This window comes from Nannobrachium achirus, assembly GCF_963921795.1.
Source record: "Nannobrachium achirus genome assembly, chromosome: 21".
NCBI classification, from domain to species: domain Eukaryota; kingdom Metazoa; phylum Chordata; class Actinopteri; order Myctophiformes; family Myctophidae; genus Nannobrachium; species Nannobrachium achirus.
The window spans coordinates 24106382-24120171 of NC_137828.1; the positions used below are offsets into that span (position 1 = coordinate 24106382).

Consider the following 13790-nt stretch of genomic DNA (forward strand, 5'->3'; position numbering starts at 1 on the left):
TTTGTGACATGCTTAGCCTATATGATGAACTCAAACATACAATGACTTGTTGTCTCATTTAACTATATGGTCAAAGAATGTAAACTGATTAATCCAATCAAAAGCATCAGCTTTTGATTATCCCATGACCACTTGTTGAGTAACTTCCTGCTTGTATGTACCTTGAACCTTGGAGGTGTGTCTTGAAGAGGAGTGTCTTAATTCCAGGTGCCTACCGTATATATACTATTGTCTTTGCTGTGGTCGGGAGATATTGTCTTTGCTGTTTTTGGAGGAATGCTGTATGGAGGAATGCAGTATTCTGGACATATCTCTGAATAAACCATGTGTTGTTACTTCGTATTCGCTCTCCTATTTTGGCCTCGCTTCACGGTAACTTGAGCACTTTCAGACTCAAGGTTTTTATCCAAAAGGTTTAAGAAAAACCTAGCTATCAGCTATAAACAAAAAACATACACCAACAAAAATTCAACATTGTACTTACAGTAGGCCTATAGACCTATTAAATGGCAATTATGTGCCTCGACCCGACGGTCGGTAGCGTGTCTGCGCGCGCTGGTTGGGGGCTGGTCTGGTCCAAGATGCCAGGGCTGAATTTTAGTCCCAGTCCGCCCCTGATGGCAATGCACATTGCTACTTTTGCAAATATACTTGTTTCCATTGTTCTCCTATTCATATATAATAGCATACAAAACTAACACAATATAGCCTATTAGGCCTAATGTCACCAACAATTACAAACACTATTCTACAAAAGAGATGGGAAATTACATTTATCTTCCCTTGTGGTCTCCTTAGACATGTTTTCATCCTGACAGTAGGCCTATCACAAGGAAAACAATTAGGCCTATTAAGTATTTTCGAAGACGATTTCCTATTACAAGTGAAATACATTATTTGGCAATAATAATTGGAGCATATTTGTGGTGCTGGTGTTTTAAACAGATCTAAGTTAAAATTGATAATTTGCTACAAGGTTAGAACTTCTATACCTTTTGTATCACAATTCCAGATTGAAAATCATTGCGCTACAATTCTACAATCCTTTTTTCTTTTCTTTTCTCTCTCTCTCTCCCTCTCTCTCTCTCGTTTTTATTTATTTTTATTGAAGAGATAGGTTATTAGTCAGAAAACAGTGAGGCACAATTATGCCCGTCCAATTTGGGAAATGGATTAATGGGGGCCTGATTCTAATTGTTTTGGTCTATCTAGTGTCTCTTGGGTTGGGGGATGGTCAGGCTACACGTTCAAATTTCACGGATTACCACACACTGCTGCTGCTATTATTGGTCAACTAACTATCTGCACATTAAATAAGAAGACCGTTATAGTATCTACGGTGGTGCATGGTGTTAGGCTGCCACCTGCTGGATAACATAATATCTACAGCGATTTAATCCAATTGACTGGTGGACTTTTGGACCATTATATATTTCTAGTAAGGGGATTTTATAAGATATTTGACCAATCTGAGAAGTAAATCGTTACCAAGAAATGTCTTCACCAATGTGTTTCTAAAGGTGTGTAATAATATGTACTAAAAGGTTGAAATTCAACTCCCGGGGGAAACCTCATAAAAAATGATTTGTGTTTGTGTCCCATTCATTTACTATAACTCTCCTGGATTTCCCAGGAGTCTCCTGGATGTTGAACCCCTCTCCTGGGAGTCTCCTGGATTGGCAAATCTCCTGGATTTCTCCTGGATTTTGTATCAAACTCCCAAAATTCACCAGAACACAAGAAATTACATCTACTATGTAAAAAAAATTCGGGGGGAGGACCCCCAGACCCCCCGCTTTAGGGGTGGGGCAATGAATGCAAGAAAGATCAGACATGCATATTCACTTAAGTAATTACTTAAAAATTAGAAGTCATCATTAAAGATGTCATTTGGTTCAGTCATCAATACATGTGTATAAAACATGCACAAAATTCACCAGAACACAGGAAATTACATCTACTATGTTAAATCTTTTCGGGGGGAGGACCCCCAGACCCCCCGCTTTAGGGTTGGGGGCAATGCATGCAAGAAAGATCATATACGTGTAATGACTTAAAGATGAGAAGTCATTATTATTCACCTACATTTGGCATTTTAAGGCTGAAATTGTACCAGTGCTAGTAAAGCAAGCCTGATAAAAGTATCAAACATGCACAAAATTCAACAGAACACAGGAAAATAATATATCTGTTCTGGGGAGAGGACCCCCAGACCCCGGTAGTGGAGTTCCGCGCACCCCCCAAAAAATTAATCTCCTGGATTCTGACCGTCCAATGTTGACAACCCTGCTATATAACAATACAAAAAATAACTATGCTTTAAGTAGCATGTGAGGGGTCAAACTAGGTTTTTTTGCTGAATCCATTGCAAGCATTTGTTTTGCATGAAAAACATTCCTTGGGCTAAAAACGGACCCACACAACGATGGTTTAGTGATGGATCATCACTTTTCACCGTTTTGTAGGGCCATTTGTAGCCCACGGAATGTTTTTTGTGCAAAACAAATGCTTGCAATGGATTCAGCATCATGAGAGAAACCCTAGTTTGACCCCTCACATGCTACTTAAAGCATAGTTATTTTTTGTATTGTTTTCCTGTAGGCCTATAGTAAAGTTAATGGGACACAAACACAAATCATTTGTTTTACGAGGTTTCCCCCAGGAGTTGAATTTCAACCTTTTAGTACATAATTACACACCTTTAGAAACACATTGACATTTCTTGGTAACGATTTACTTCGCAGATTTTCTTATGTTCCCCTTTACTACTCTTATTTACGGTCATGTGAATTGGTGAATTGGATATTTGGATTCTAATTATTAATGAATGCATTCCCGTGGGGTTGGGTTGATTTTAAATAAATTAATGCATCACAATGTATCAGTAACAATTTCAATATTTTTTTACTCACAAAAGTCCACATTTCTAGAAAGGGAAAAAAAGACATTATGAACGAACCACTTGAGTTCTGTTTCAAATATAGTGATGATCGTCTAAATTTGCTATTGATAGCTGGGCCTGTTTATTTGAATCTTTGTATTTGGGGGGGAAAATTACAACATTTCAATATTAGCTATACAGCTGTGCATTGATATTAAAAATAAAATGCAAAATATATTTAGCAGACTCCATAGCCTACTTTAACTCAAGTAGGCTACAAATTTTACACTTTCACTTGTAATTGAGCAGTGGCATAACTAGTACATTTACTTAAGTACTGTTAGGCTACTTGAGTACAATTTTGAGGTATTTGTACTTTACTTGAGTATTTCCTAGTTCCAATACTTTTACTTCTACTTCACTACATCTCAGAGGCAAATATAGAGGGTAGGCCTATGCATGCATGAAGTGAATGGAAAATCGAGTGGCAAATCGAGTGGCAAAGTGAGTGGCAAAGTGAGTTTAACATTGTTTAATGTTGTTTAATGCAATCAGATCGGACTTTTCTGTTTGGATGTAGGCCTATGGGCTGTCAATTCCAGAAAGTAGTTTTTTACCACTCAATAGGCGTTCCCACATGACTTCCAGGTATGATGATGATGTCACGCGCATACCCTCTATTGTAGGTTAAGGTTACTTTTAGACCACTAATTATTTGACACCTTTGGTAGCTAGGCTACTTTATAGATTTTGATTAGGCCTAAATTATTTAAAAAAATAAGAAAAAAAAGAAAACATTAACCCTCTAGGCCTATATACATTTTGGTCCATTTGAAAATAGCAGATCTACAAGCTCACAGTGTGTCATGTGATAGGGTCTAAACATTTCATACATTTGAAATCTTGAAATAGGACTGCCTAAGCCTAATGAGTAGTCTACTTTTACTTTTGGTAGCCTACATTTTTTATACCAATGTTGTAGCCTACTTTTACTCAAGTAGCCTACATTTTGAAATCTGGACTTCTAAGTAACAGAGTATTTCTATATAGCAGCATTGATAATACTTTTACGCATTAAGCATTAAGTAAAGCATTTGCGTACTTTTCCCACCAGTGTAATTGAGTAATTAATATTTGACCACTGATCGAGTTGCTACTTTGTCCACCACCACTGATACTAACTCCGCCCTCGCGGTCCGGCACACTAATAAAACATATCAAACACACCCATCCATAGGACGTCAACGACTCTTGGTTGCCATGGTTACCCTGCTGCGTCGCACACAACCTGCGTGGTGCGTGACGGTGCGTCATCGAGAGTGGCCACGCTTTCCGCACACGAGGAAGATATCAACAACAACCACAGCTTTTAGGTTTGTCTTATATTTTATTATACTTATTAAACCCAACACGTTTTAGGTTTTTTATTATTCTGCTTTATTGTTTGTGAAGTGCGTTAATGTTTAGTCAGTAGCATACACGCTGATAACGGATGATTTTTAATGGTCACCGGTTTTTAATACTTTTGTTGTGTGTTGTTGAATTTTGCAATGTTTGGTAGTCTGGGACCCACATCTACACTCTAGTGCAGGGGTCTTCAACAGGGGGTCCGGGACCCCTAGGGGGTCCTCAGAGTTACTACAGGGGGTCCTCCAAATCTTTGTGTGATAGAAACTTGTTTTTTCTCCTTTTTTATATTAACCATTTGAACCCCAGTGTCCATATTCGGAGAACTTTAGACAAAAATAGCAGATCTACAAGCTCACAAGCGCAGGCGTTGTGAGCTTGTAGATCGGCTATTGCTGCGACGCTGCAAGGGCTGCATTACCAGCCTAGGTGCCTGGACCACTATCCTGTGGCCCAGGCCCATAATGAGTACTTTTGGGGTCTTCAATATTTTTCAGACCAAGGGCCCCTTAGCAAAGAGTGATAGATGAAGCAAGGGACCCCACACAGTGTCTACAATTGTGTTCCATATTAAACTTTTTCATAGATTTAAAATATGGTTTCAACGACTATCATCAGTGTTGTGTAAATATCTTCATACATGTGACCACTTTACCTCATGGCTCATGTTCTTGGTTTACTCCCATTTCCCTCTACACCAAACCATTTTGCAGAAAATAGCAGATCTACAATCTCTCAACACCTCACAGCTTGTAGATCTGCTATTTTCGGCTAATGTTCCTCCGAATAGGGATGCTAGGGTTCAAGTGGTTTATGTAATAAAAAGGTTCCTATCACACAAAGATTAGCTGGACCCTCCTATAGTAACTCTGAGGACCCCCTGTTGATAACCCATTTTTTAGTGTGCTTGTAGCCATGTAATATCAAACAACACTTGTAGTTTGCGACAAACTAGAAGGTTTATGTTCACGTGTTCTTTATTTTTGTAATTTGATAAGAAAAACACAGACCATACAACTTAACCCATTCAGAACGGGTACACATTATTGTGCTTTAACAATTTTTGAAAAATCGTGAAAATTAGAATTTTGACCTGATTCTATAAGTGTCTTTTGAATCCCTCTAAGGTTTTTGGAAAAACCCTATGTTTCTATGGCCAGCCATCGTCAAAGTAAATGTCCTTTTCACTTAAAGGTATATTCAGTGATTGTATTTCATTCAAATAAAAATATAATTGGTACATTTTCCGTTCATTCTCCTCACTTGAATGTGTGCTGACCATATAAGGACTTCCACCATGGCCCGTGTTGCGAGCATAGCTAGATTCCGTTTTCAGAGGTGGCCAGCCAGTCCTCGACCAATCAGGGTAGAGTATGGCCGTAGTTATGTTATGATGTTTAGTTATGATGGTCAAAATAAAAGTTTTGAGAACCACAGTCGCTCTGAATTAAGAACGTCTGCTAAATGCCTAGATTGTAAACTACTGAACTCCTAAAATGCCACAGTCTCGTAGTAAATCAGTATCATACATATCCTGAAGCTGGAGACGTAGGCCTACCGGTATTCAGTGATTGGGTCTAATGATCAAAACGAGAACATTATAATGGTGTAGAAAATCTATAAAAAACAAAACAAAACATTTGACCCCCGGCCACTTTCATTATCACTGAATACACCTTTAACTGGAGCTCAGTTAGTCTGTTCTTCAGAGACTACTATGTCAGAGGTTCTCAAACCTTTTCATGTGAAGGACCGCCAAACTGATATTTATTTGGCCACGGACCCGCATCTCAAAATATCTAGTTTCAGGGACCACCCAGAAGCTAAATTTGAGTTACAAATGTTCACTTTAAAAATACATATATTCAAAGATTTGCACACATTTTCACGACTTTTTCAAAAATAGCAGATCTACAAGCTCGCTGCTCGCAGCACTGTGAGCTTGTATATCTGCTATTTTTCACTGGTTAAAGCATGACACCAGGTGGCACTGTAGGGCAACCCAACCTGCAACACTGTCAAGGTCTGCTTTAGTACAGTACATGGACATGCTTGAATATCTTCTTAGGGATGGGTGTAGGGTCACAGGTTTTATGACATTTCTGACCGATATCCGATATCATATTTGCTGTTCTGGCCGTGAGGGGCTCATCCTAATAAAGAAACTTTAACACGCACAAACCAAGCATGAGAAACCAACAACAACAAAGCATTAGGACTTAACTCATGATATCTTCTTTTTCCTTTACATAGGTTAATATAAGCAGTCATGGCGAAAAACAAGCAAAAAGGCAAGAAACAGCAGAAGGTGAACGTCTTTCAAATTGCAAACAAGCATTCCAAAAACAAGAACAAAGCGAAGCCTGTCACCTCTTCTCTAAAACACGTAAGTGACCGAATCTCTCTTCAGTTTACGGTATGACGTTTTGAGTGTGTTGACCGTTTTGATTCCGGAATTATTTAATCTTTTGATTGTTTTGCATTACACATGGTTTAAAGTTCTCAGTCGCCACAAGTGATTTCAGTCATTTGGATTCCCTAGAAGCCAGCATGTCTTCTAATGGAGGCATGTTGCGCAGCAAAAATAGACGATCTACAAGCTCTCAATTCGCAACGCATTGAGAGCTTGTCGTTTATTATTTTAAGATTAGAGCATTTTAAATCATCAAACTAGCAATACGTTCAGAATCATCTTCCATAAATCTTAATAGTCTCGGATATTTCATATAAAAGGTTAAAGCCTCCATCTGTGATTTTTGGTTTAAGGCAGGGTACTTCAACAGGGGGTCCGGGACCCCTAGGGGGTCCTCGGTTACTACAGGTGGTCCTCCAAATCTTCCAGTCCTTTTTATATTAACAACTTGAACCCTAGTGTCCATATTCTGAGAACTGTGGCCAACAATAGCAGATCTACAAGCTCACAACGAGGCGTTGTGAGCTTGTAGATCGGCTATTTTCTGCAAAGAGGTTTGGTGTAGAGGGGGAAAAGAGCAGAGTAAGTACATAGTAAAAGGTCAAGCTTATTATTTAAGTAGTGACGGCTCAAGTGGTTAAATATCTGAAAACACAAATGGACATGAATCCAAAATACGCTGATAATCGTGCTGTCAAACTATATGGAATCTCAGCACAAAAAGAAAGGAAACTTGACTTTGGTCCATTGTACCTCCCCTTTAATAATACCAAAAAATGGTCAAAATGGCCTGGCAGGCCTGCAATACTGTTCTTTTGGTGTTTGCCTGTGTTGCTCATTCTACGAATGCCAGATCCTTACAAGCTGTACCTTGTTGTAAAGGTGACAAATCAACGCTAATAATGATACCATTCGGCATAATTAAAGGGGGGATATAATGGACCGAATGTTGGCAAATTTTGCATTGCAAGCCATTTTGGCAAAGAATTGGTCGGTGCTACCCAAACGTTTGGTTGTGTAGCTCATGCCTCGAATGCCCGATGCTTACAAGCTGTACCTTGTTGTAAAGGTGACAAATCATTAAAAAATGATGTAAAACACAATACAATTTGGTATTATTAAAGGGGAGATACAATGGACCAAAGTCAATTTTCCATTCTTTTTGTGCTGAGTTTGATAAGGTTGTGGGGGTCCCTGCTTCATCTCTCTCTCAACTAAGGGGTCCTTGGCCTGAAAACATAGAAGACCCCTGGTTTAAAGTATGTAGAAGAGCAGGAACTATATTACTAAAACATCATCATCTAGACATCTACTATATTGTGTTAATTGTTTAGGAATCAGAGCGTGTGTGTGTGTGTGTGTGTGTGTGTGTGTGTGTGTGTGTGTGTGTGTGTGTGTGTGTGTGTGTGTGTGTGTGTGTGTGTGTGTGTGTGTGTGTGTGTGTGTGTGTGGGGGGGGGGGGGGGGTCATTTCAAATGTTTCACAAATCACACATTAGGACTTGGTCATACAAATATTCTCAGTTGTGTGATTGAATTTTGCTTTTAATCCGTGATTTACAGATCAACGCAGTGAAAAATGAGAAAGTAGAGAACCTCAATCAGATGTTCACGGAAATCCAGAAGGATGTAACGACTGTTTCCAAGTCTGTCGCTCCTGAACCCAAGAAACCAATAAAGGTAACGGTGGTGGGGGGCTGTAATCAGTCTGCAAAGATTACATTCTCATAGATGCACTATTTCAGGGGTTCCCAAACTTTCTCTTTCTCTGTCTCAGGGCACCCATAAATATTGTTTTAATCCTAGGCACCCCTACATTATAATTTTCACTCCCAGCACCTTATATTTATAGCATATCGTCGTTGTCGGGTGGAAACCTTGTATGTCCAAAACCGTTCGTTTTGTATTTATCATCTATAACATGTACTAAACTAGTGAAAACAGCAGATCTAAAAACAGCTAGTGAAAACAGCCGATCTACAAGCACACAACGCCTCGCAACGTGTGACAGTCTTGTATGATGAAGCAGGGCTTTGCTTTACCAAAAGACGTACACATTTGAAACTTGGAGATACAAGGTTTCTGCCCGACAGTGACGATATTTTAGTGATAACGTTGAGATAATAGCCATTTTGGTTAAAACTGACTGAAAATAACTTTGTACTTCAAGTTTCCAAATAAATTCCAACTATTATCAAATGATCTCGCGGGACCCCTGGACTGCCGTCACGGCACCCCAGGGTGCCCCGTCACCCACTTTGAAAACCCTTGCACCATTTAACTTTGTGCGCAAGTGCTTTGCTCAGGGGATAAATTGAATCTTGACCATCAGGTCAAAATTCGTGTAAGATCCGATGAGACATGACCTTTGACATGATTTAAATGTCTCAATAGAAGACCAAATGCAACCACCCCGATTTGTTTAAGTAACTTAAGTTATATCGTATTAACATAATCTACCATACAGATTGGACAAAATACAATTTTATTCATGAAAGAAAAGTTACATAGTGCCGATTTAACTTGTTAAAAAGTTAAAGCTCTATATTGTGATGGTAATCAAAGTAACACAATAACTTTTCAGGTTGGTTGCCAATTTTCAGGCAATCAGGAGAAAGTACACATTTATCATCTTCAATTTGACAACGTTTTCAATTCAAAATAATGTTTTTGTTTCATCACTTCCAATTTCACTTATTTATGCTGTGCGAGTTTTCTCTCATAAAATTGGTATCCCGGGTGAGCTGAAAATGCATTTTCTGTTACTGAACAAACGCTCTATAGCAGTGGTTCTCAAAATGTGGGTTGGGACCCTTAGGGTCTTATAGTTACTTATAAAGTATAAGTGTGTATACAGGGTGTCTGCACATCTGTGGAACAGAGTCAAACTATATGTAATGCCTCAACTCAAGTGCTTTGTCAGTTCATGAGATTTTTGAGAACCACTGCTCTATAGCAGTGATTACTATTAGAACAGGGAACGTTTTCAGTCCAAGGACCCCTTAGTTGAGAGAGAGATGAAGCAAGGACCCCCACAACCTGTTAATAGATTCCATAGTTTCATCGTTTGACAGCACAATCATCGGTGTATTTTGGATTCATGTCAATTTGTGTTTTCAGATATTTAACCACTTGAAAACTTGACCTTTCACTCTGTACTTAGTCTGTTCTTTTCCCCCTCTACACCAAACCTCTTTGCTGAAAATAGCTGATCTGCAAGCTCACAGATCTGCTATTTTTGGCTAAAGTTCTCCGAATATGGACACTAGGGTTCAAGTGGTTAATATAAAAAAGGAGAGAAAAGAAAAGTTTCTATCACTCAAAGATTTGGAGGACCCCCTGTAGTAACTCTGAGGACCCCCTAGGGGTCCCGGACCCCCTGTTGAAGACCCCTGTATTAGAACATAGAGCTCTTCAACACATTTGAACAGAAATGTCACTCACTTCACCTTTTTCAATTCTCCTGTCTTGACTGGTTTTCTTATTTGGTCTTCTATCAGGTCGTCAGAGACGCACCGAAGGAATCAGTGAATGTGGACAATGCCGCCCAGCTCTTCTCTCAGCTTTAGCCCACTCTAGAAATTGGTGGGGCCCACTCGGAAATGGCATAGACTGGCATACCTGGCGATACCGATACCAGTCATTTAAACGGTATCGGCAGATTTTCCCATACCGCTATCTGTATCGGAACAACTCTAGCGATGACAGAAAAACCTCCGCAGACATAACCTGAGGACACAAGAGTCGACAAGACACAAGAGTTTTTTCCTCATGATGTTCACATCTTTGGGTTATTACAGAAAGACCTATGTATATAATGTCCAGGTGTTTGTTCATATGATAATAACAAAACTATCTATGTATTTAATGCCCAGGTGTTTATTCATATGACAATAACTAATATAGCTATATGTATTCAATGCCCAGGTGTTTATTCATATGACAATAACTAATATAGCTATATGTATTCAATGCCCAGGTGTTTATTCATATGACAATAACTAATATAGCTATATGTATTCAATGCCCAGGTGTTTATTCATATGACAATAACTAATATAGCTATATGTATTCAATCCCCAGGTGTTTATTCATATGACAATAACTATATAGCTATATGTATTCAATGCCCAGATGTTTGGGCATTTGGTAATAACAAAAATAACTGTGTATTTAACCTCATGAACCCTAACGTCCCAATTCTGGGCATGTCATAATAGGCGAACATTCTTCAAAAATCACAAAAATGCATCACGTTGCCAGGCGTTGTGAGTGAGTTTGTAGATTGGCTATTTTCGGGAAAAGAGATTTGGTTTAGAGGGAAAAGGAGGCCCTGGTCAATGAAATATATTCTATATGGCAGGAGTCTTCAACGTTTTCAGGCCAAGGACCCCTTAGCTGAGAGGTAGATGAAGCAGGGACCCCCTCTACATATTGTATAAATTTGTGATGGAGATGCTCATCGATTTCATAGATTCATAGACTTGTTTGACAATACTTAGTAAACTTGACCTTTCACTCTGTACTGCACACTTGATCTGCTCTTTTTAACCTCTACACCAAACCTATTTGCCAAAAATAGCTGATCTACAAGCTGCGCGAGGCGTTGAGAGCTTGTAGATCTACTATTTTTGGCTAAAGTTCTCCTCAGAATAGGGATGTGAGGGTTCAAGTTATTCATGTAAAATAATGATCTTATCACACAAGGATTTGGCGGCCCCCTGTAGTAACTGAGGACCCCTAGCCTAGGGGTCCCAGACCCCCTGTTAAAGACCCCTGCTATAGGGTTTAATTGGTTAATGCTTGGTCATTTGATATTAATTCATTTTTCATCATTAATAACTGTTCTCCCTCGGTGCTGTATTTTAGTTTATATGCTGGGGATATGCAAGATGACATGGCCTTCTTTATTAAATAACGATTGAACAAGTTTATTTCAAACATTAATTAAAAACTTAAAATACAAAAGAGGGGGGGGGGGGGGGGGGTGAATATGGTTTTGCATATTTATTTAAATAAACCCATTCCATCTGAAGAATACTTATGTTTGTTTCTTTCCCATCTGCTCATGTTGTTGTCATGATAATTATAATAAACAAGGTTAGATTGCCGCTACCCTGAACTTCTACTTTCTGCCAGCATGTCTTGTCCCCCTTTATGCTACTTTGATCTGGTGATTTTCCTTCTCAACTCAAATACTTTATAATTCATAGCAAATAAAAACCAAAGGCTGGAGCTGTCAAGTATGCTAGTTGGTATTAGTATTGTATAAATATGTTATAAATTGTACAGCAACATAAGGAGAACATCACACCCTAGAAGTAGTACAAGCATATCGTTGCGGTCAGGCAGAAATCTCTTATCTCCATAATTCTAACCTTTTGTGTGTTTGTGTGAGAGATTTTCTTTTTTTACCTTGCAAAAGTTATTTGTGTTTTGTTCAGAGCACACAACTGACAAAAGACCATTGATATTAAATATTGATGATGCTAGTTATATAAAATCGTTTAAATGCAATGCGTAATATCGTCGTTGTCGGGTGGAAACCTTGTATGTCCAAAACCGTTTGTTTAGTATTTATACATTTTTTAATGATTTAAACTAGTGAAAACAGCCGATCTACAAGCACACTGCGAGGCGTTGTGTGCTTGTAGATCAGCTGTTTTCACTATACTTTTGTGCGACGGCCTTGTATGATGAAGCAGCTTTACTTTGCGAAAAAATGTACAAATTTGAAACTTGGAGATACGAGGTTTCTGCCCGACAGCGACGATATGTTATGGTCCGACCAAAAGTACATTATTTTTAACTTTTACGCCCCTGGGGGTGTTAATATTTTCGAATGGACACCCCTGCCCTACTTGATTACTGCTACAGCGTCACTCAAAAGTAGCAGATCCACAAACTCGAAACACAAAGCTAAACTAGTGCTAGCTATAATATTGAAGGGGAGCAACATACAGTATTTATTTGGGAAATTACATTTTCACAGCAGCCACAATTGAATTACAGACATAACAAGACATAAAGCAGAAATACATTCTAATATTAAGTTAAACATATTACAGTATGCACAGTGATTTAAAGTAAGTATAAAAAGGTGAATTCCCAGATTCTGTTACAGATATACAAATGTTCATATCGAGTGTTCTGGTTGTCCTGGTGCACAAATAATTAAAACAAATAATAAAAGGCTTAATAGTGAAATAAAACGTTTTAAAGATTTGTTTTTTTGGGTCTTTGATGCCTTTATTGATAGGACAGTAGACTGACAGGAAATGGGGGGAGAGATGGGGAGCGACATGCGGCAAAGGTCGTCCGGATCGGGAATCGAACTGGCAACGCCACCAGGCATCCATATATGTGGCAATGCCAAGTTATATGCGCCTGGACCAGTAGGCCAGCGGGCGCCCAATGAAATAAAAAGTTTAATCGACAAACCAATAAATGTCAACAGACCTGGAAAAGACAGATTCATCATAGTCAACAGCACGTGGTGGTAGACGGTGCTTAATTTGTAAATTAAAAAGATGGTCTTTGGCTTATAGTCAATACAATTGAAATGTAGTAGGCTACAGTACAAGTACAGTTAAACACCCTGCCTAAAAGGGTTCTCAAATAAGACCTTTTACGTTTTTTTACGTTGAAAGCCCTCTGTATTTAATTCATGGACAAAATGAATAGCAAGCAAAGAAAACATTCAATAATATCGCAGTTATAAAAACACAATATGTACAGGATCGGGGAAACAAGGGGGTGGGGCTAAGGAAAGGGGGGGGGGTATCAATACTGCAGTGTGGAAGTACTCTGTTAATAGACGGTATTCAAAATGTTCTTTAGTAAAAGTACAAACTATTGATATTAAAATGTACTTAAAGTACCAAAAAGAGATAGTAGTCATAATGCAGAAAGTCCCGTTTCACAAGTTTTCCAATGTATAACATTTGCAGAAATCTTTTGAAAATAGCAGATCTACAAAACAGTAACCTGAGTAAATGTAGTTAATGTACTTAGTTACTTTACACCACTCGGCCGCCGTGGGCTGATGGATGCTGTCCAGTCCAGCAGTCATGCCCTATGTTCCCCTGGG

General features: G+C 38.8%; 1 protein-coding gene across 3 annotated transcripts; it reads left to right on the forward strand.

The window, feature by feature from the left end:
* The first annotated feature begins 4200 nt into the window (after positions 1–4200).
* Positions 4201–11596, forward strand: rbis (ribosomal biogenesis factor). 3 transcript variants are annotated; one of them, XR_013963169.1, is made up of 5 exons: positions 4201–4254; positions 6542–6674; positions 8264–8380; positions 10201–10731; positions 10835–11596. XR_013963169.1 is itself a non-coding variant. In XM_080751628.1 (4 exons), the coding sequence occupies exons 2-4, from the start codon at positions 6558–6560 to the stop codon at positions 10267–10269; spliced, it is 303 nt and encodes a 100-aa protein (XP_080607754.1). In that variant the 5' UTR covers positions 4201–4254; positions 6542–6557; the 3' UTR covers positions 10270–11596. The 3 variants fall into 3 exon arrangements, 1 of the variants encoding a protein (XP_080607754.1); XR_013963170.1 differs by having other exon boundaries at positions 10201–10575; positions 10784–11596; XM_080751628.1 differs by having other exon boundaries at positions 10201–11596.
* Positions 11597–13790: the final 2194 nt, after the last annotated feature.

What these genes read in the sequence shown, in the direction of transcription:
- rbis (XM_080751628.1), top strand. Translation starts at nt 6,558, where the DNA reads ATGGCGAAAAACAAGCAAAAAGGCAAGAAACAGCAGAAGGTGAACGTC. An exon ending in TCACCTCTTCTCTAAAACAC is followed by an intron (nt 6,675 to 8,263) that starts GTAAGTGACCGA and finishes CGTGATTTACAG; the next exon opens with ATCAACGCAGTGAAAAATGA. An exon ending in AACCCAAGAAACCAATAAAG is followed by an intron (nt 8,381 to 10,200) that starts GTAACGGTGGTG and finishes GTCTTCTATCAG; the next exon opens with GTCGTCAGAGACGCACCGAA.